The sequence below is a fragment of the Rutilus rutilus genome, assembly GCF_951802725.1.
Source record: "Rutilus rutilus genome assembly, chromosome: 22".
Taxonomy (NCBI): Eukaryota; Metazoa; Chordata; class Actinopteri; order Cypriniformes; family Leuciscidae; genus Rutilus; species Rutilus rutilus.
Window position 1 is genome coordinate 19,787,515 of NC_140227.1, and position 22,335 is coordinate 19,809,849.

The window sequence follows — 22,335 nt, forward strand, 5'->3', positions numbered from 1 at the left end:
CAAGATACATTCTCTGAAGTGTATATAAGCAAATGTTCTTGCTTTCAAAAATAGAATATTTGACAATCTTTTCTAGGAATTCATCTTCCTCTGAAATGATTAGTAGGTTGATATTTCAAGATTTCAAGATTATTCTGCACGCAACACAATTCATTCTTTAATATGCTGACCATTTTTGCCTTTCCACATGAAGGCTTTAACCCTTTCAGACCCTTTTTTAATAGTTATTTTAAGAAAATGTATATATATTTTTATAATAGTAATTCATAATTTAGAATTTAGAGTAGGCCTACACATAAAGCATGGATACAATGTTGGTGTGTCTGAAATATAAATCAGGTCTGAAAGGGTTAAAACCCCAGATGCGACCAGTGTCTAAAGAACTGAGCAAAAAGAGATGAGAGAAGAACATGAAGGAACATCTGGGCGAAGCTTCATACCAAATATCTTAACACCCTCCTCTTTCCCACAATGCCTCTGGATGATGTAGATTCTCCACGCATGAGCTGAGACTGACCTTCACGGCTGGTCTAAAGGAGACGGTCATATATTCTCGTCACGCAGATCACAGACGCCGCTTTCTGAGAGTGCGTTATTAAAGTGGGAATAGTGTGGGAACAACTCACTACAAATTTGCGTCACACTTAATTTTCGAATGTGTCATTCTTGCACCAAACTGAATTGCAAAAATGTCTTCCATTGGCCAGACAAACAGGTAAGCAGTGGAAAATCACATCCCAAACTCACACAGCTGGTTGAGCAAATGTCGGGATGCTTAAACAGAGCAAAGTTCAGTGCGCTAGATTTTACAATTTAATTCAGGGTATTTTTAACTAACGCTAAATCTCAAACACATAAACATTTAAAATACTTTTAGGCTTCATATAAAACCTATTTCCTTAATCTCCAACATTACACACTCTTTAGGAATCCAGCTACACTTCATTAGTTTATTTCCAATATGGGAAACTAGCTGAATATATGTGCAAATTGAAATGTCATATAAAAACATGTAATTACCTCAAAGTAAATTAAAGATAATTACTAGTGTCTTGCATATGCCTCGGTTAGAAGGAAACCACAAGTCAGATGCTTAAGGTTTACAGTATGTAAAACCATGACAACATCAGCCAGTGTGGCTGTCAAGACAACTTCACAAGCAAGTTCATGAGAAATAACACACAACAAAACAAACATGTCTAAACACGAAATCCTCTATTTTCAAGGCATCGTTTCTAAGATTTGTTTAAGTTTTTTAAGTTCAAGTACAATTTCTAAAACTAAAATTGAAATGAAAATGTATTTTTGGGTGAACTAACCCTTGAATGCAACCTTGCTGAATAAAAGTGTTAATTTCACTTTTATGACCCCAAACATTTGAACTGTACTGTAGTGTTTCTATGGTGTTTTATGGTTCTTAAAAAAATACCACTGATTTACAGTGCTTCAAAATATGTACCATGGTACTTTTTCTGTTGTGTTGACACAACATAGATAATCCAGTTTTCTAAGGCCTTCATAGAGGCTTCATACTATAGTGTGCTTGTGCTAGACTGTCATTATAGATCTACTTTTATACTTCTCTTCTTCGCTACTGGCAGCACACAGCTTGTGTGCTGAAACAATGCCAAGGGATAAATTCAAATATTGTTTTACAAAACTGGTTTTAAAAAATACATTCGAATCATACAGCTTTTGAGCTTCTGGGGAACTCACTAAAATATGTTTAACCAAATTCACGAGGCCTGAACTTATGCATAAACCAGCATTTACATACACAACTTACCTTTGTAGTAGAAAAGACATCGATCTGTCAGCACAAACCAGCGCTTGTTCCACTGTTTCACACCACTGCTTGCCTACATTGCAGGAAAAAAAGAAAAGAAGAAAAAAAATCAAGGCCTTGAAACTGCATCTAAGTGCCTAGACGTTTTTGAAAGAGAGTGGCTTAAGTATGGATTATAGAGTTATGGCTTTAGGCTGTGAGAGCGTGTTTGTTTGTGTCTGTGTGGATGATGGTGAGGTTTCAGGATGAGCAACAGTACCTGCTTGTGAAGCCAACCCTGCCGGGCCACCTCAGCATTGGGGTTGCGACGCATAGAGTTGGAACGCTTCCCAAACGTGGCGGTTCTCTTGGGTGTGCGCGTGCCCTGGTGGGAGAGTCACGGAGGAGTGTTAACACAATAACACCAACGGCAAACGCACACAATCTGGGTAATGAATGACAGTGGGAATGAATTACAAAGGAAAGACATTCACCGCAGCCAGACCATTGTTAATAAAAACTAAAACCATTAAAAATAAAAATAAAGGTAACATTTTATTTTACAGTCCTATTTCGCATGAACATACTATGTACTTATTGTAGTAATGACACTATCTGGGTAATAACTAAGTACTAGTCCTGAACCTACTGCTGAACCTAACCTTAACCTATGTAGTTACCTTTTATTACAGTACTTTCTTCGGTAACTACACTGTAAGGACAATTTAAGTGCATGTACTGTAAAATAAAGTGCAACCAAAATAAAATTAAATCAATATTATTTTTTTATTTTTTTAAGTTCAAGTACTAACATTTCTAAAACTAAAATTGAAATAAAAATGAATTACAGCTAATCTCAGAAACACTAAAAAACTAATAAAAATTATTAAAGCACATAAAATTACCAAAATAAAAGCTAATTTAAAATATTAATTAAAATGTTCTAATTCAAAAATTCTACAATAACATATATATAAATATTATTAAAATAAAGACTTGTTTGTTATAACAAGTTTAAATAAAAAATATAGTAAAATATAATATAAAGTAATATAATAATAAAACAATATAAAAAAGTATAATATTTGTTTTAAAACTCATATTTAATAATAAAAATGTAAATATTATTCATATAAAAAATAATATTAATACAAATAATAATAATAATCATTCTAATAATAATTCTATTTCTAGAAACTAGTTAATCTATAGCAGCTGTACTGACCCGTGCGTGGTTTTGGGAGTCCGGGGGCATCTCGGAAACCATGCTGATATTGTTGGCGTTGCTGTTTGCTTCGCTGGCTTTGTTCACGGGCCCCCTGCCACCCGCCTTGCCGTTCATTTCCGAATCAGAGCTCCTGTGAGCACACACACAAAGCCATTGAGCCATCCCAGCCTTTGATCCCGTAACAAACTTCTCATCTGCCGGCGTTCAACGCACCAATGCAGAGAAATCATTTTCAAACTAATACACTGACTCGAACTGGTGGAAAACTGAGGGATTATGGGAAGGAAGCACACAGGCATTCGGGAGCAGCTATTTTTATTCCCAACTGGCACCGTCGTAAGGCCGCACCCCTGAGGTTGCAGTTTAAAAACAGGCGATGGTTCACAAAGAATGTGATTGGAGTGGCGAACAGAGGAAAGAAAGAGAGAAAGAGTTGGTGGATGCAGGCCTGCAGTCTCAGGTCAATCGTATTGATCTCCTTACTGGGCCGCCCAGGCCCTCTCCAACAGCTTTCGATCCAACGACCAGCAAGATGAATTTACAATCCCCTGGAGCCGCCCGGTGGCTGAAGCTTCCATCTTGGAAAGCTCACTGTAGTGCATGCTAACATCCGCAGTCAGTTTATAGCCATACGCAAGTCATTATGAGTCTCTGAAGCAAAGAACATTACATAAACACATATGGAACAGAGCATGCACATACAGATCAAATAAGGACATAAAAACACACACACGCAAAGTGGGAACGCACACACGACAGTAACAATTACTACATTAGGGCACGATAGAAACATCTCTGTGCTAATTATCTAGGCTTTATTTAGCTATCGTTGCAAACAGCGGTAATGTTCCACCAGCTTCCTGCTCCGTAAATGGAAATTAATAAAATTAAATCCTGGATGGATCTCAGCTTTAATGGCATCGCCTCTTATTAATGTGCTATTGGCTCTCGACTCATTATATTGATCCAGAGGAGAACAAGAGGTAAGTGCATTCTCTTTATCCCGGAGGAACGTTTTACTAAATGTATAGAGGAAATCAAGGAAATTCTGACACGTTTATCCTCCACCTGTTATCTCACGCAGCTTAAAACTAATTAATAAAATGCTCTCAGCGTAATTTATCCTGACAATGCCATTTGTTTGTATTTATGTGTCCACAAGTGCACAATTATTTTATAGTGACTATTATGCAAAAAGCCAGACAGAACAGGGCTGGTCTGACAAGTAATTGTTTTTCTGTCTCCTCATCTCCTTAGGGGCGTTCACACTCACATTTTCAGCAACAATGAGACGGATGTTATTCATTTTCAATGAGAGTTGATGATTTGAGTGACAGTGACTGTTGGGAACACCATGTTTTAAGCAGCAAGTAAACTGACTTCTCAAAATAAAAATCTATTTTTGTTACCGGTATACAATATTTTTACAATTTAAAATAACTCTTTTAATATATTTTAAAATGTAATTCAATCCTGTGATGTCAAAGCTGAATTTTCAGCATCATTACTCAAGTCTTCAATGTCACATGATCCTTCTAAATCATCATTAACATGATGATTTAGAAACATTTCTAACAAGAAACACTTCTTATTATAATCAATGTTGAAACAAGTTTTGCGTTCTAATATTTTTTGTGGATTCTTTTGATGAATAGAAAGTAAAAAAAATAGCAGCATTAATAAGAAAAAAAGTAATTTTGACATTTTGATCAATTGAATGTGTCTTTGATGAATACAAGTACTAATTTCTTAAAAAAAGACATTTCTCTGACCCTAAAATTATGAATGGTATTGTAAATTTGTTGATGTTGCATTTACAATCTATCATGGGGATGGGTACCACTGTGCATTATATTACACACACACACACACACACACACACACAAATCACATAGCCAGACAAAAATTGAGCCTTTTGGACTGAAGGAATAGTTGCAGTCTCTTTTGAAAGAAGACCCTTGGTTAGCTTGTTGTCAGAAATAATAAGGTATGTATCCAAGCTGAAATGCTTTTCACATCTTATTCAACATGTCACAGATTCAGCAAAGGCAGTATAAAACTAACAGCATATTTACAAAAGAATAAACAAAAGATCACTCACAGCAAGGGTTTCAAAGGTCCGTTATCTTCCAGGTGCGTCTGGATCACTTGCTGGTGTCCGACTGTTCCGTTAGGGTCATTTTGACTGAAAAGATAAAAAAGACACTTAGGATTTCAGACTGATTGACAAACACATTATAAACCAGCCAAAACAATCTTTCAAAAACTGTCTGGAAGAATATCAAGCCAAAAGCAGCTGGAACTGATTTTCCATTTGTTTAAGGTGCTCCAAAACTCGTTCTTATGGCTTCAAACCTTTTTCACAGCAGGCACATCCCTTCTTTATTAATAATTCAGCATTACAACATCATGTCCGATCAATAAAGGGCCACTTTCTTTGTAAGTCTACATGAGACAACTGCTGTGGAAATGAATGGCTGTCAGATCTTGTGAAAGAGTGTATTAAGCGTGGACAGATTTGCGCTCAATGCCAAACTATCAACAAGAACTGTTTTTGAAGAATAACATGTCAGAGTTCATAAACACCTATTATATTCAGTCTATATTCAGAAAAGACATGTATTTTGTCCATATAAAACCCCATGAAACCTGGAGTTCAACTTCCTGTCACACTTTCTCTGACCCCGGCTCGTGTGTTCTCCCTGTGGATGTGCGCTTGAAACTTGTCTCTCGGGTGTAAATCCTACAAGTGTTTTCATTGCTGCGTGTCATTTTTCTGGCTATTGATTTTATAACTGCAGAAGATCCAAGCAAATACATTTTCTCTGGGTTTGGTTAACCTGTTTCTCTCAGAGAACCATGGATACACACACATCAAATCAAAACTAGCATTTAGAAAGGATCCAGGCCATAAGATATAATTTTAGTCATGCGACAGAGAGGATCAAATTTAGACTTGTTTTGCTTCAGGAACCACATAACAAAATTAGCTACTTAAACTTGAAATGAAAACTGAAAATGTAAGAATAAAAGCTAAAATGAATACTATAATAATATATTATAATAATAAAATAACACTGATTAAGTGGTAACCCAACACAGTACCAAAACATCCTAGTTATGCTGGCATCCGTATAATTTAGCTAGCTAAATTAGCTAAAGCTAAAAGTATTGGACGCAGCCTTTGACACCAACAGTAAAATACATAGGACATATTTTCTTCTCCCTTTTAAAAGTTCATAAGCCTATTTATTTAGCCTATTATTATAAGTCTATTTACCTATGCATATACATATTCACAGTATATGGCTAATTGTATTTCATTATTTGCATTTAGTATTGATTTTACCTGTCTGCAATGGTAAATGTAAATAAGTAAAGACAATTAATTTAATGCATTTATTGTTTTGCTTGTGAAATGTAGTGAGTTTCACATGAAGATAACTATCAACTAGCTAGAGTTAAATCCATAATCCACAGACATTATCGCTAAGCTAACATGAACCAGTGACCTTTACAAGGCTTTTCACGCCATGCTTAACCCGGGGTTAAAAAGAAGAGTTTGAGCCACAGACTAAATTGTGAAGGTGCTAAGATGTTACGCCGTGTCAGATAGCAACCGACAACTAATCTTAAACTAAACAATTCTTGCAACATAATATATTCATGCTGTGTAGTTTCACAAATGTTCGTACTCTGTTTAGTTTCAATGTCTGAGAGAAAAAGTTAAAAAACATTGCCAGCAGTATTAGCGAATTTATGCAGCGACATTTCCACAAGTGTACAAGTCACATGCTTCACTTGTCTAATGATATAAACCTTGTAAATAAGAAATGTAACTCCTACGCTAACGCATTTACAATGAGGAATATGAAAACCTGACTGCGCAGAACCAATTCATGCATTATGATGGCACGAGATAACCCAGCATTAAACATGGGCTAAAAATCAACCTTGTTTAACAATTTCAAGTGTGAAAAGCCTGTTTCTTGGATCTACTGTAAAAACACTAGACTTAAGGTCCTTATATTCATCTTGCTCTCTCTTCAGTTTGATGTTTTTCCTACATACATCAGACTCACCTCTTCAGTGTTGTTTAAGTGCACTCGAACAATATGCCAAATTCAACCACTTAAGGATTACACAAGCAGAACTCAAAGTCTGTGAAGCCTCTGTATACACTGACACACAACGCATGCGGCCTGATAGGTTGGGGACAAGAAGCACAAGCCAAGAATACACTCATGCTGAAGGCATCCACCTCTTGACACCAAAAAGATACACACACCAGAGCTCTGTGCTCCATATAACACCAGAGGACAAACGTTTAAACAAATCTAGCATAACAGCCTAGCCACTGAAATCAGGTTGAGGTGTGCGAGTGCACGTGTGCGCGCTCCAATGTGGTCTTGCCACTGAGCATGCTCGCTCGTGTGTAACCTATAAACCTACATAGAGGCACAAGACATTCATCTGCACATAAACGTTGCTAATATGACCACTAATCAATGATTGAGTCGTTAGCAAACAAGAAATGATTTAGCAGCATCAGAATAGAGCATGTAAACGGAACCACGCTGGAATCCAGCAAGGACACAGATGAGGTGCCAATGCATGCACTGGTAACAAAACACGCAAACTTTACACAAATATACCTCAATATCTTGTAAAGATGGTCCATGAGAAAGCAAGCACTGCATTGCAGTCCTGCCTGACCTCCAGCTCAGAGTTTCCCCTCACACTGCTGTCTGCCGCTATAAACTCTCTCCCAACATCCTGCCTTACCTACCTCACTCGCCGGTCCGCGCGGAACTTCAGCATTTTCCCCCGGATCAGTCATATAAGTCAGTGGGATGAGGCCAGGTGGAGAGAATAGCAGGTTTGTTATGCCGACAACAGCGAGCCTTTATTGCAGGAGCTGTAGGGTGTTGGATACAATAATTGCTGTCCTCTTTTCTCTCCTTGAGCATGTGTGCTGTTGCCAGCCAGCTTCATTCTCTCTCTCTCTCTCTCTCTCTCTCTCTCTCTCTCTCTCTCTCTCTCTCTCTCGCTCAACCTCTATATCTCATTCTGGCTCTCTTGCCTTCTAGATCTGCTCAGCTCAGCTTATTTGGTTACTGGTTTTGTCGGACTCTCTCTCTCTCCCTCACACACGTGGGGCCTCCTATCACAGATCAGATTGAGATGTAGATGCTACCCCCAAGCCTACCCGAGGAGAAATCATGACCAGAACTCCCCTGGGACGGCCATGACAGCCTTGGATGTGGTGAAGGGGAGTGGCCGAGGTAAAAAATAAAAGTCGCTACCCACTCAGGTAGACGGCTTTGCATCTGCAGCCGCCCCCTGCCGAGCCTTACCCAGAGACACACACATCACTCCCACACCAAATCATTAGATCTGTATCTCACACCGAGACAAGCTCAACATTAAAAGCACTAAGCAAGAGTCTGGCATATTAAAATGTCACTTAGTCATATATATTCACGTCAGATCCCCTTTAATATTGTCTACGGATATATACCCGGTGATATTCCATCCACTCCAATGACTCAATAATTTATCTCTGAGTAAAGCAGGATTCCCGGATAACTACAGAAAAGAGATTTAATTGGAAATGAGGCAAGTATCACTATTACTACTACAGGACCCTTACCCCAAGTATTGAACTTTGACTTGTATCTCATCATGAATGACACTTTACTGTCCTAAATGATCAGATATTTTTCAAATGTTGGCGGATATTTAAAATCCCATTACAGTGAGGGTGGGACTTAAGCCATATCTAGAGACCAGAATAATCCCACCCTTTTTGACTTGACCTAGTAAGCAATCACCTAACAACCACCCAGAACACCCTATAACCATCTACAACCATCTAAATCTCTCTAGCAGACATCTAGCAACAACCCAGCAACCCACAAGAACACCCTAGAAACACCCTGGAGACCCTATAGCAGGGTTCCTCAAATCCGGTCATGGAGGGCCACTGCCCTGCACAGTTTAGCTCAAAGCCTGATCAAACTCACCTACCTGTGATTTTCTAGTGATCCTGAAGACCTTGATTAGCTTGCTCAAGTGTGTTTGATCAGGGTTGGAGCTAAACTTTACAGGGCATTGGCCCTCCAATACAAGATTTGAGGAACCCTGCCCTATAGCAATCATCTAGAACACCCAATCAACCCCCTGAAGACCCTTACAATCATCCAGAACCCCCTAGCAACCACCCATGAACACCTTAGCATCCCCCTAGAGACCTATGAGTCACACAGAACATCCTAGCAACTATCCAAAACACCCTAGAAAACCCATGTGTATACCCTAGCAATTACCCAGAACAACCAAGCAATTGCTCTGGACCACATTAACCACATAGCAACCATCCAATCACTTACAACACCCTAGTAGCCACCTACCCTATGGCAACTATCTAGCAACTAGAGATGCGCGGATGGGCTATTATTTCATTCGCAACCGCATCACAAAAATCATCATCCATCCGCCATCCAGCCGCACCAACGTTTTTGACCAATTTTCAAAACCGCACCCGCCCGCCATCCGTTGATTTGTGTATACATATATTTTTCATTTGATTGGTTCAACCGCCCGCCACCCGCCCGAATTTAATTAAAATATTATTTTTCGTCACGTCATCCGCCCAATTCGCGGTTTATCCGCGGAGTCCGCGGCTGTAACCGCCAACCGCGCATCTCTACTAGCAACCCTCTAGTCTAGAACACAATAGCAACGCCGCAGAACCTGGCAATCACCCAGAACCAGATAGGGATCAACCACTAATAATTAATGTAGCAGCTTCCTAATATTCCCCGGGAGACCCTAGCAACCATCAAGAACACCCTAGCGACCACTTTCAATGCCCTGGCAACCATCCACAACAGTCTAGCATTGCGGCAGTAATTTTTATACAGGCAAGCAATTTCCTTCAGAAAATGTAAAAATATCTTGTTATATCTGTTTCGAAGTTAACTACTCTGCTAAATATGCTTAGTTTTTTCTTTATCCTTTGATATTACATAATAATATTTCCACAGTCATTATCACATAGTGTACATAAAATGTAAACTATGTACTGTATAAAAGAAGCCTGCGGCATCTGCTGAGGTCAGTCTTACGCTTTACCTCATCGAGGTGTGTCAGAGCTGTCAAGTCTGCTGAAAACACATGGCGGTCATCCCAGTTCTTCTATCAGTGGGCTTCCATTATATGTGGTCTCACCAGATGGTCTCCGTACCACGTCCCCCACTGTACACAGATATGACAGGGACAAATACAAATAGAAGGCGGCAGCTTACCTGCCCCTCTGAGGGGATTACCTACATATTGATTCCCTCTTTTTACCCTGGATTTCAAACCCAATCTCCATCTCTTGCTTTCTTTAAACCATGAGTTTTTAATGTTTTAATTTAACTCTTGAATATTTAAACTAAGCCTACAGCTTATTTACATTCCTGTTAATCCATATTGTGATTTGAAAGACATCAGCATTCGTTGCTCTGCCATTATCCCTCCTTAAACCTTGGATATAAAGAGCAAGCATTCATTTAACACTAAGACACAGAGCTGGTATGGAATGTACCATACAAGCCTGTAATGTGTCTGGTTTTTGCTGTACAGGATGAAACGTGGCAATGCTGAGTCTAAACAGCACATCCATTTGCTAACAATTTACCTGCTGCGTTAGTGCTGTAAAAAAAAAGTCCTTCAGTGCTGTGCTTAGTATTGAGAGCTACACACTCGAACTAAAATCGTCCTTGCGGTGAAAGAGAGAAGGTCAGCCAGTAAGCCAGTTTGTCATCTGCGCTTGCGGGACCCAAATGGTTCGTATGACGCGGTCTCTACTAACAGCGCCCACTCAGAGATCATCTGGGAACACCGCAGACAATATGCGGTTTATGTTTTGTGCAGAGGTGGAATTATGATTACAGTTAAGAATAATAATGTCTACTCAATTCCAGATTGGCAAGTGTTATTTTTGTCAGTTATGAGTCACAGCATAATCTTTGCTGTCATCACTAAGGTTTGAAAATGTAAATAAATAAATAATAAAAAAAATACTGTGGGGTGAGAATATGGAATTTATGAAAATATGGAATTTAAAATCTAATTTAAAATGTAAAATGATAAAAAAATAAAATAATCTAAAACAAAGAATTATTAAAATACTTAAATACTGAATTTAAAATATTATTGAACTGAATAAAAAATATTAAAAATCTAATATACATAAAAAAAATGAAACAAAGTTTTGAAGTATTAAAAAAAATATATATTAAAGATTTTATGCTATTTCTGTCACGCGTGGATGTAGAGAATGCGCACTATGAAGGAGTACAGGATTTTAATAAATCACAATGGAAACGCACAGGAGATAACAGGAGATAAATTTAAACACAACCACAACAACCTTGATGATAACAGACAAAGAACTAAGGAAAACTCAGGGCTTAAATACATGGGAAGTAATTAGTGTGAAACAGAACAGGTGTGATAGATTTATGAACTATGGAAACTAATTAACAAACAGGGAATCTAACTACGAACTCAGGCAAACAGGAACAGTGCAAACATAGGGAAAACAAAACTAACTGAACATGCACGTTACAATTTCTAGGTCACTAATCAAAATTTGGACATTGATCAGTGACAGTCAGATGTTCTTGGTTCATAAAGCATAAAATGCATCTAAAACCATGCAGATTTTTACACATCATTAAAGCAAACAAGGTTCAAACCAAATACAAAAAAAGCTCTGAAATTAATGTAAATGTCATCGTTTCACTCAAATTGTCCAGCTGATAACATCATTTGCAATGAAAAACATTGCATCAAATTAAAAACATGCAAAATAGAAGACTCAGCCGTCGGATGCCACTGTATTTTGTCACATTTGAGTATTAATTATATTTTTGTGTGCTTGAGACCGTTAAAACACACCCAGCTACATGTTTGACAAGTTAACCATGCACATCACTGCTAGTATTTCATGATGTCAGGTCTACCGTGCTCCTGTAAAAGGAACCACAGTATTCTGGCTACTGGTGTTCAGCACAATGACAGGTTTTCAGGTTTCAGCTGAGAGCAAAATCCAGCATTAAACCTGACAGTCTCTCGTTCCCCTGCCATATAGAGAGAAACGAGAAGCATGGCACAGTGGGCTTAAGCTTCTCATCTCCATGTCATTGCATCAGACAAGTCAGATACAGCACAAAAAAGGAGTGTAAGGAACTGCCTGCAATCACACTGGCTCGTGGACTTCCATTAAACCACAAAGGGAGGAACAATTACACTGATAAATGTATCTGTGATGTCACTCTAATGCAAATTGTTAAAAAGATGCTAATTAGACAGAGGACAGTGCTGAGTGGGATGTGTGTGTACGTGCCTGTGCATATAAATGTGTGCACGTGTGTTTTCATTCTTTCTGTCATTGGTACGAGATGATGCAATCGCAAGCCAAACCTCTGACCTCAGCAACGCCAAAATGGTGGCGGCGAGCAACATCACAATTGCCACATCACAGTGACCACATCCTCACCGCCAGCCCGCTTGCCAGAGGATGAGTGGGAAGAAAGACGAGAGGGGGTTGGAGGAACGATGGGAAGAAAGGAGGGAGGGATGGGGGATGAATAATTACACTTGAGTGTTGCCTCCAATGAGCTTGCAGCGGCAGAATCGCACAGCGAACGACAAAGCGATGCGCTGATCACTGGCAGTTTTCTGAAGCTCATAACAGCAACATTTCCGCTGAGTCTGTTTCAACGATAAAGATGGAGGGAATGGCATCCTAATGTCTTTAGAGAGAATATGTACGTAAATAGAAACAGAATGACATCATAGACTAAATGAATAATGGATAATAATGATATGACACTGTCAATTACTGCTCTAAATCACTCATGGTCATTTAAAACTCTATTTGTCTTCTTGGAGAAGTGAGAAAGAACAGATGTGGTTTTTCAGCTGTTTTCCTAGCAACAGCAATCCTGAGATTGCGCACACGTGTTCACACTCACATGCAATGACTCATCCCGCACTGAGGATGTCAGAGACAGAGCCCTTAAACGTAAGCAAAACGTGTGGCACAGGATGAACTAGTGTTGGACGTGCAAGATTTAAATTTTTTATTTTTGCTATTTTATTTCTTGTTTTTGCTTATTTTTCAAGCAATAATATTGAAATGTCAAGATAAGTGTATTGCAATCACTAATCTTTTGTTTTAATAAAAATATATATATACGAAGGCGGATTAGAACCCAGAACCTCTGGCACGTTTAAAGGCACGCTAGGTGATTTGTTCCAGATTTTTATTAAATTTTTTTATGCTGGTTAAAAGTCTCTTTACATCATGTTAAGTGGTCTAAATGCATTTATATGTATATACATTGTCAGTGGCAGGCGTAGGACCATAAAATGTTCGCCCAATCATTGCATTCGGACCGAATACAATGATTGGACGAACCTTTTATGGTCCTACGCCTTCCATACAATGTCCTGCCTGTCAACGCATGTATATCCATACCTCCGTGCACCCTGCTCCCACAGACAGCACACGTTATCAGCGCATTTCATTCTATGCAGAGTTACACAGACGTCAGTCACCGAGCACCACAAACAAACAGCAGCCACCTTTAACAGTTCCTCCTGAACCAAAACAATGAGCTGCCGTAATTTGGAAGATATGGAAACCCGTGACATTATACGCGAAGTGGTTTGTGACTCGAATTTATGCGTTTCAACTGCAACACTATCAATGGCAAAATAAATCTGCAGCAGACAGTGCTCTTTAAGTTGTTTATGTTCATTATCATTGTAATGTTACTTGCTTTTAGACATGAGGTAGTTTAACACCGTCTCTCATGATGCTTTTGATTGTTCTGGCTGTGCACATTCATGTGTTTTGGAGGAGGCGTGGTTTTTGAGACGCTCTGAAGGGAGGGTGGGATCTTATGCTTGCGATGCTAGCTCGCTATTGCTAGCCTCTTAGTAGGTAAAAATACCTACCTTACCTTTAACAAAAGATCTACCACCACTCCATTAGGACACATTACATATTTATTCACTGACGTAAAGACTCAAGACTAACCATTGTATTAAATACTTATATACTAGATTGTATTATAGTAGATATAAGGATGAAACTAAACATGAGATCTACTTAATGTTGATAAATTAAAATGAATGTACTATTGAAATTGATTTCTGGACACCATAATGTTATTTTATGTGCATTTGTTATTGTACATTTCTGATAGTCTTGTATTAGCAGACCTCCTCCTCCTCCTGTCCCAAAACAAAGTTACGCCACTGGTATTACTTCACTAAAAAAAAAAAAATTTACTAACATAAAACTTTTGAATAGTATAGTCTACATATAACAAAATTAAGTGAGGATAATGTTTAAAACAAGAACAACTTCAATTCAAAACACATTATTTTAATACAGCTCTTATATGAGTTGAAAGGAACATGTTTCCTTTCAAGGTTGGGATATTAAAGCCAGGGGCTGCTGGGTACAAAAGAAAAAAAGGGATACTCCTCAAGTAAATTTATCTTGTTTTAAGAATAGATGTTTCCAAAGGAAAACAAGACAAAATACTTTTTCTTTTCTTTTTTGCAGTGAACAAGTGTGGGTGATTCTAGATCAGCTTATAAATTTTCTCTCAGTCCTTAGGGGGAGGCATCATGGGAACTGAAGGGAGTTTCCCACTACTTCCCTTCATGTTCTTCAAAGCTAAGGTTACAATTTCTGACTGCCAAGAGCTGCCCAGGGCTCCCTGCCTTCAACGAGTGTAATCTCATAGTAGAGAGAAAGAGGAAAAAAGACAAAAGATAGAGAGACAGAGAGGGAGGAAAGCAGCAGTACTAAAAAGAAAAGAGCAGAGGAGGGGAAATTTACCTGTGTCTAATTAATGATGGGGCTGCGGTGAGTATTGATTGTTAAGACTCACCCAAATGGATCAATGCACAATGTGGAAAAGGGCTGCTGACAAAGCTTTCTCTCAAGACTATCCCACTGAGCACTGCGCTCAGTGTGGCATGAGGCCGTCCATTAAACTGCTTTTCACCTAATGTAAAAGCATTTAATTCCTGACTTTAAAGGAATAGAATTCACCTGAAAATCAGTCATTATTTACTCACACTCTCTGCCATTATTTACTCACCCTCATGTCGTGACAAACCCATATGCAGTTTGTTTTCTGTGGAACATGAAAGTAAAACATTCTGATTGATATTTACGCAATTCTTTTCATACTGACCACACCTGTCAAATTCCCAAAAACAGAGAATAAGATTACAATTTTGGTTTATTTCTCACATAAAACAATCACTTAGCGCACAAATCATTCAGACCACTTTTTGCATTTATGGTGTTTTTTTTTGTTTTGTTTTTCAGTTTTCAATTTCATTTTGAGATTGATTCTTAATTCCAGAAAAAAAATACTTGCATACAAGTTTGGAATGACATGAGGCTAAATAAATGACCAAATTTTCATTTTCAGATGATACATCTCTTTAATGCTCATGTAGCCCTGTTGCAATGAAAAGGTTTACGCTGCAAGCTATAAAGTAATGAAATCTTAAAGCTATAAAATTTCCAATAAGCTCATCACTCAGGCTTTATCACCACTGTCTATTTTTGTTTATTAGTTTGATTGTAAGTAGTTTCACACAGCCTGCCACAGACTCAATAAATCATGAAATATTAAACAGTACACCCAAAGGAGGGATAGGCTAAATCACATGCGTGAAACTTGCTCCGAGCTACAAAAACCCAAAACTTGCATGACCATTTGGTAAAATGATTCACAGATTGGTCTTCCAGGACGGGACGAAAATCCCTCAAGCCGTCCAGCAGACGGTAAATCTGTTAGACACACCCAGATGACATCACAGCGGTGGAGAGTGTTTAGTGCCCACTGTCAGGTTTGCTGGCTGAAGCTCAAACCCATCTCCCCCTCTTCTTCATACTCTCTCTCTCTGTCTCTCTTTCTACTGGAGATATAAACACAGACGGGCACTGTGCTCTCCCTGACCAAGTCAAACAATACCTTCCAGAACATTGCTGAACTGTGCTTTCTTTCGTAACTGTGAGATTCATTGCTCAGCAGTGCTTACGCTATTCCTGTAATTTCAGGTGTTACTGTATATTTACATAAGAAGAGACCTGGCAAACGTTCAGACTCTACACTGATATGTGCGCATTTATGATTCCAATAAAACACGCTGCTTTATGATAACACTCATCATTATGTTATTTATGATTTTAGCCAGATAGTTGTGCCACATCCTGCTGCTTCATTTAAACAAACAATAGGAGCTTCATTACAAAAGGAGGGTCATAGGATGACACAGAGGCTCACATACACCTCAAAAAGGTCTGTGAGTAAAGTTAGATTTGACAGAATGAATAAAGTTGGCATTCGCTGCCCTTACTGAAGCAGAAATCAGTCAAGTGTTGATGGAGGTGCAGGTGCTACAGTAAAATCAGATCAAGGGGAGATATGTGTAATTTAATCCCTGTGTTGGCAAAAATTCAACTCTGCTTTTATAACTGCTATATGAGAGAATACTATCATGTGTGTAGACTTACTATGTTCATAGGTTTTTCCTTTTGTAACATATACTACCATTTAAAAGTTTGGGATCTGTAAGAATTGTTTGCATTTTTTGAAAGAAGTCGCTTATGCTCACCAAGGCTGCATTTATTTGAGCAAAAATACAGTAAAAACAGTAATATTGTAAAATATTATTACAATTTAAAATAACTGTTTTCTGTTTTAATTTATTCCTGTGATGGCAAAATTTTATTTCAGCATCATTACTCCAATAAAACTGTAACATTATAATTCATAATATTGAAAAAAATAGAAACATAAAAATGATTTGCATACTGTAAGATTAGAGGAAATAGTATAGGACATTGGGGTTATAATGCAACAGATTTGTTTTGGAAAAATGTTCTCACTAGTCCTCTCGTCACCTCTTGTGAGTTGCAGGATCCTTCAACTTAACCAGGGTCCATCAAGGACCTTGTACACTTGAGACAAGAGATTAAGAATGAGGCAATATCCTTTTAGGAACACAAGGGAGTTAGCAAATCCCCAACCACAAGACATGGCTTAAGACTGAGACTGGGGTTAAGGCAAAAAATGTAAGCACACACAAGCCAATACAATTTCATACGAAGAATGTGTCCGTTGACCTGCATCTCAGAGAGACAAACACAATTACAACTTCAAACTAATCCAGATTTCAACATCACAATTTTTCTATCTGCAAAACAACAGTGCACTACATGGGGAGTCCGAAGTGAACATAAAGAGCTCAACAAGCTACTTAATACCAGGTTTACATTAGATTTGTAAACCTGAAACATACTTCCACAAAGGCAGCCTATCAATAAAAAACAATTCAGTTCAATCAAATAATATTGTTGGAAAGTGACAGCTATGTGCTTGAGTGCCGTTTTTAAAATGCGTTTGGGACCAAATGTAGTAAAGCGACAGATAATTAGGTTTATAAAAAGTCCATTTCCTTCCAAACTTTGATTGCAACTGCCCACTGTTGCTTTTAGAAAAAAAAAAAAACGTTTATCTGTCGATGTGATACATGTAGTCAGTACAATATACAGTATCTTAACATAATAGATTAAATATTAAACAATTTTAAAGATGAAAATCATAGGCGAAAGAATCCATAAGCTAACATACAAACATAAAATCCAGGTGTTTTTCTATTTCCTAATCTAAATTCAATACTAAATACTTTTTTTTTTTTTACTTACATTTAATTGTTATTTATATCACATTATTTCTTTATATTTTTCTTTTCACTGTGTAAATACTCTGTTATAATTAATAAAGTGTTTGAGGTTGACCAGATCATATATTACGACAAGTACATTCATGAAGTTATAGAGTTCAAAAACGACACACATTGCCTGTAGAAAGCATTTCGAATAATTATGCACTTTGCATGACGCTTTGCCTGACAATACAGCTATTTAAAACTATAATAATCTCACTGCTGATGGATACTAGAGAAATTATAGGTTTTTTTATTTATTCAGATCCAAATTTGCACACGTGCTTTAATCCAAATGACATACACACAAAATGTTTCCAGAGCTCTTTATACTGTGGTGGGTTTTATGTAAACACAACTATAATAATTCACAGATAAGAGTAGGAAATGTGCTGTGGTATTTGCTTGAAAAGGATTCAAATACACCCACGGCCTCGATAATTATTTCATGTAATTTCCACCTTTCGCTAACACAAAGTATTCTCACTCTAGAGTCGAGGCCAAATTGAAACTGCTGATAACGTGGAAAATTTATTTCACTTTTTTGCACCAGCACTAATTAGCCCGAGTCAATACTAGAAAAAATTAAATTCCAGGTTAACTAGGGTTTATGAGATTTTGTTTGAAAAAGCCCACTAAGCTTAATGAATCATGTGAATACAAGCACACAAGACATCCCTTACAAAATATTTACCATAGTAGCTGCCAAAATCGTGAAGTTACTACTGTTTACTACGGTGGAACCATAACACATTAAAATAGGATCTCCTTCAAACAGTGTATGAAGCTTTCAAAATCTTTCATTTTATGACAGTGCTGGCTAAGAACAAGTTTCCACAGTTTTACTGCAGTACAATATTGTGAAAGAAACTATGTTTACCATGGTAAATTTTTCTATGCAAGTTAAAGTGCGCTAAGTGAGTTGCAAAAACATAGCACCAGATTCTATTTATAAACTAATGTTCAAAACTCCCTGGGTGATGACATCAATCAAACTGAGCTAAAACTGGAAACAAATGCTAATTAAAAGTTTCCATTACCCAAGCACGAATAAATTAACACATATAGATGTGATTTTGGTTTGAACAACTTTTTCATTCAATTACTTGCAATTCTGGACTAAGCTAAGTAATTAACATGCTCCCAGTGTATAGCACATATCAAACACTGAAAAAACAAGAATTCAATTAGCTATCAGAGGGAGTCTATTGGGACCTGTGTGAAATAAGATATGACAGATTTGTAAGTGCTTCTTAGAGGACAATTGCAATGAAACGACTAGTTGGTGGGTTGCCTGAATGACTAGTCAGCTAAGGAGTCCCTGTATAATTAGGCTGGTTTCGGATTCACCTTACCCTGAACAGAAATGTTTCTCAAGAGACATTTACAAAAGATGCATTATTGCATTTAAAAACAGTGAACCAATTTTAAGTTTTGTGTCAGTCAGTGGTGATGTTTTAAAGGGGATAAATTTAGTCGACCACTCACATTGTGACTACAATCTGTTGGTGTTCAATTTTTCCTGCAGATTTAAGATTAGTATTGTCATTTAATTACATAGTAGAAGGGGCTTAGGATGAAGAGGAAAACTGAAAACTGAAAAAGGTAAAATTACTCACAGGCAAGTGACATGGCAGCCTAGATCACTCACAAGCCAATGAGATTGGTCTTGGGCCATACAGCAGAAGTCCTATTTGTGCATCTGTTCCCTTGTCAGGTCAGAGAAGAAATAGGCCAAGCTACAACAGAGACAACAGATGCACCTAGATAACCTACTATAGTAAGATTGCAGTGGAAGATGAGAGATGATGACACACTTGTACTCAACAAATATGCATTACTTTTGTTTTAAACTGGGTAAGGACGTGCATGTCCACATTTCACATGAGATATGTTGATAAGACTGCAATGCCTGTCATGCACCTAGTGGGTAATGGCATTCAGACACGAACGATACATTGAAATGATACGTTCCTGACACTCCTGAAGCCTCAAGCTGCACTTTAAACCACCTGAATGTGCACTTGTTTTTTCCACTGACAAATCCTTATAGAAGGATGAGACCTAGACACTCGCACACACTCACACCAGCTGGAGAGGGGCGTTCCCAGAACATTCCAGAGCACAATACCACCTCCAATGGGCAAAACACACTTCTTTCCTTGCATACTTCCTCGTTGGTGAGGGTTGAGGACAGAAAACAGGTTAGCAGACTGCAATCTTTCAACAAATAGGATGACCTGTGCTAACACTAGATCATTTAAAATCAACACAAATTCCTGACAATACCTCTTACGTCTTGCCGAACACTGAGCCTCAGGGAATGCTGGTCTTTCCATCCTTACAAACACTGTCAGCATACTTTTATTTAGCTATAAGAGAACTGGTAACCTGGATAGGTGTCAAAGGATGGGTTCCACTCATGGCATGATGGGAAAATCACGTTTAGCAGATACAGGTACCTCGGGATAAGTATAGCACAGGGGTGTCCAATGGTGCTTGTGGAGGACTACTATCCTGTACATTTCATCTCTAATCCAAATCAAACACACCTGAGCCAGCTAATCAAGGTCTTCGGGGTTGCTTGAAACTTCCAGGCAAGTGTGTTTTGGCCAGGTTGAAGCTAAACTTTGCAGGACATTGACACTCCAGGAGCAAGATTGGACACCCCTAGTTTAGCATTCTGAACCTTGCAAGTTACTGAACTTTAAAATCTGAGGTTCTTCTCATAGTCTCAAAGACTGTTCAAAAATACCAAGTACTTGGCTTTATTTCTACACCACCAGCCTTATTGTTTTTATGCTGGAAGTTATTGTACGTGCCTGACAGCACTTTCACGCTTTGAACTTTACTGCAAGCAAACTGTTTAAGTGAGAAATTCTTCTAGTCAAAATACTCAGGCCTGCCCTGTGTTTCCCAAGAGTAATCAAGACTTGGAGGTTATCCTTCACGTCTGCAAGCAAACTCCCCCTTTACACAAATTTCCCATCTGGGAACAATGAGGAAAAACTCCATTCCCACTTTGTTCACTAATCCTTGCAACCAGACATTTCATTGAAGATACACCTTTAGTAAACATAGAGTTGAGCCATTAATGATAATATTTTACAAGCAGGTGAAGGGTTAAGGATAGGAGGTGGTTCTTAAACCTGATAACCTTCCTGGTATGAAACACTAGAAACTCATTGTGAGTGTACAACTTCTACCAGTTTCAGTATAAAGATTTATATTGTTTTAAAAGCATGCTAGCTGTCCCAAGCTGGTTATTAGTTGGTTGAGGCCGGTTGACCAGCCACCATGTCCCAAAAACCACCTTAAATACATCAAGGTGGCATGATGACTGATGAGCTGGTTTGTTCCTGGTCCAAGACGGCCAAAGGTAGTGTCCAGGCAACACAAATAATCTCAGGTGACCACAGTAAAAGAAAAGCTATTTTAAAAAAGCTATTCAGATCTTTGTTGTGGTGCTATATTCCTGGCTTCTGGATCCTGCAGAAGCCCCACGCCCCCATCTATCCATCGATCCACACACATACATAAACACATGGTCTCCTCTTGCTTCCTATCCAGAAGTAGTCCAAACAGTCCAGCACAAAGTACTACATCTGCACCTAAACCAGCATTAACTAGAAAACAAAACCAAAACTTTAGATTACCTACCTCTCTACGCCTTCCTCCTGTGTGTCCTCTTTCATTCTTCGTTCGGGTCCCTAATCTGTATATTGTTCTCTACTGTTCCTTTTGCCTTCGTTTTTATCCTCTCCAACTTTCTCTCAACTCTCACTTTGTCCTTCTCCACACTATACCTCTCTTTTTGTGTCGGCTGTTGAACCAGAGCCAGGGTCCAGAGGCTAGAATGAGTGGAATTTAAACAAGTAAAGCAGAAACAATCGCTTCTTTGCGGGTAATATCTTTTCTTTCTCCTGCAGCTGAACTCACGCTCACATATGGATTACATTCCCAAGGAGGCAGCCAGCTGGATTTAAGCACAGTGTCTCTCTCTCTCTCTCTCTCTCTCTCTCTCATACTCCCCTCCGAATCCCCCCACAGCACAGGCCCTGCCCGCTCCCTCATTTCTGCAATGCTGTTTCTACTCTAATCATTAACTCTGATTGGGGCGGCACTATGTCCTTTAACCCTTTCGGTGGCCTCCTGCCACTCATTCCTCATGGGTTATAAAAACAAAGACTGTTCTTACTCCTGGAATACTTTGTAACATCAACTAGGATAGTGGAAGTGAACATGAGGGCCACTGATTCAGTGCTAATGGGCTGCAGAATGTTACATAACATGGTGAAGTAGGGCAATTCATCTGAGGTTTGGATGGACTATCATGCTAGGGCTTCCCTGTAATCTGTTGTCATGGGTTTGTGGGAGCATAATCATGTCCTGTCCAAACTGCTCAGACTGTCCGCAAAAGGTTGAAGGGAACAAGCGATTAGACACACTAACGTTTGCTAGTTTGGATGTTACAGTTGCACCACTTTAGCAGTATTTCAGCACAAAAAAAAGTGTGCAG

At 38.5% G+C, this 22,335-nt stretch overlaps 1 protein-coding gene across 30 annotated transcripts in view; it reads right to left on the minus strand.

Moving 5' to 3' along the window:
• Positions 1–22,335, minus strand: part of plekha6 (pleckstrin homology domain containing, family A member 6) — an 86,100-nt gene that overhangs the window by 38,965 nt on the left and 24,800 nt on the right. For 12 of the 30 annotated variants that reach the window (XM_084395919.1, XM_084395917.1, XM_084395916.1 and 9 more), the window contains 4 exons: positions 5,095–5,178; positions 2,991–3,123; positions 2,046–2,150; positions 1,787–1,859 (listed from right to left, as the gene is read on the minus strand). In XM_084395919.1, coding sequence (XP_084252045.1) covers positions 1,787–1,859; positions 2,046–2,150; positions 2,991–3,107 — 295 coding nt within the window. In that variant the 5' untranslated portion in view covers positions 3,108–3,123; positions 5,095–5,178. Of the gene's footprint in view, positions 1–1,786; positions 1,860–2,045; positions 2,151–2,990; positions 3,124–5,094; positions 5,179–7,782; positions 8,092–19,435; positions 19,556–21,476; positions 21,897–22,335 lie in introns of those variants that run through there. The other 18 variants (XM_084395910.1, XM_084395925.1, XM_084395904.1 and 15 more) reach the window with 11 other exon arrangements.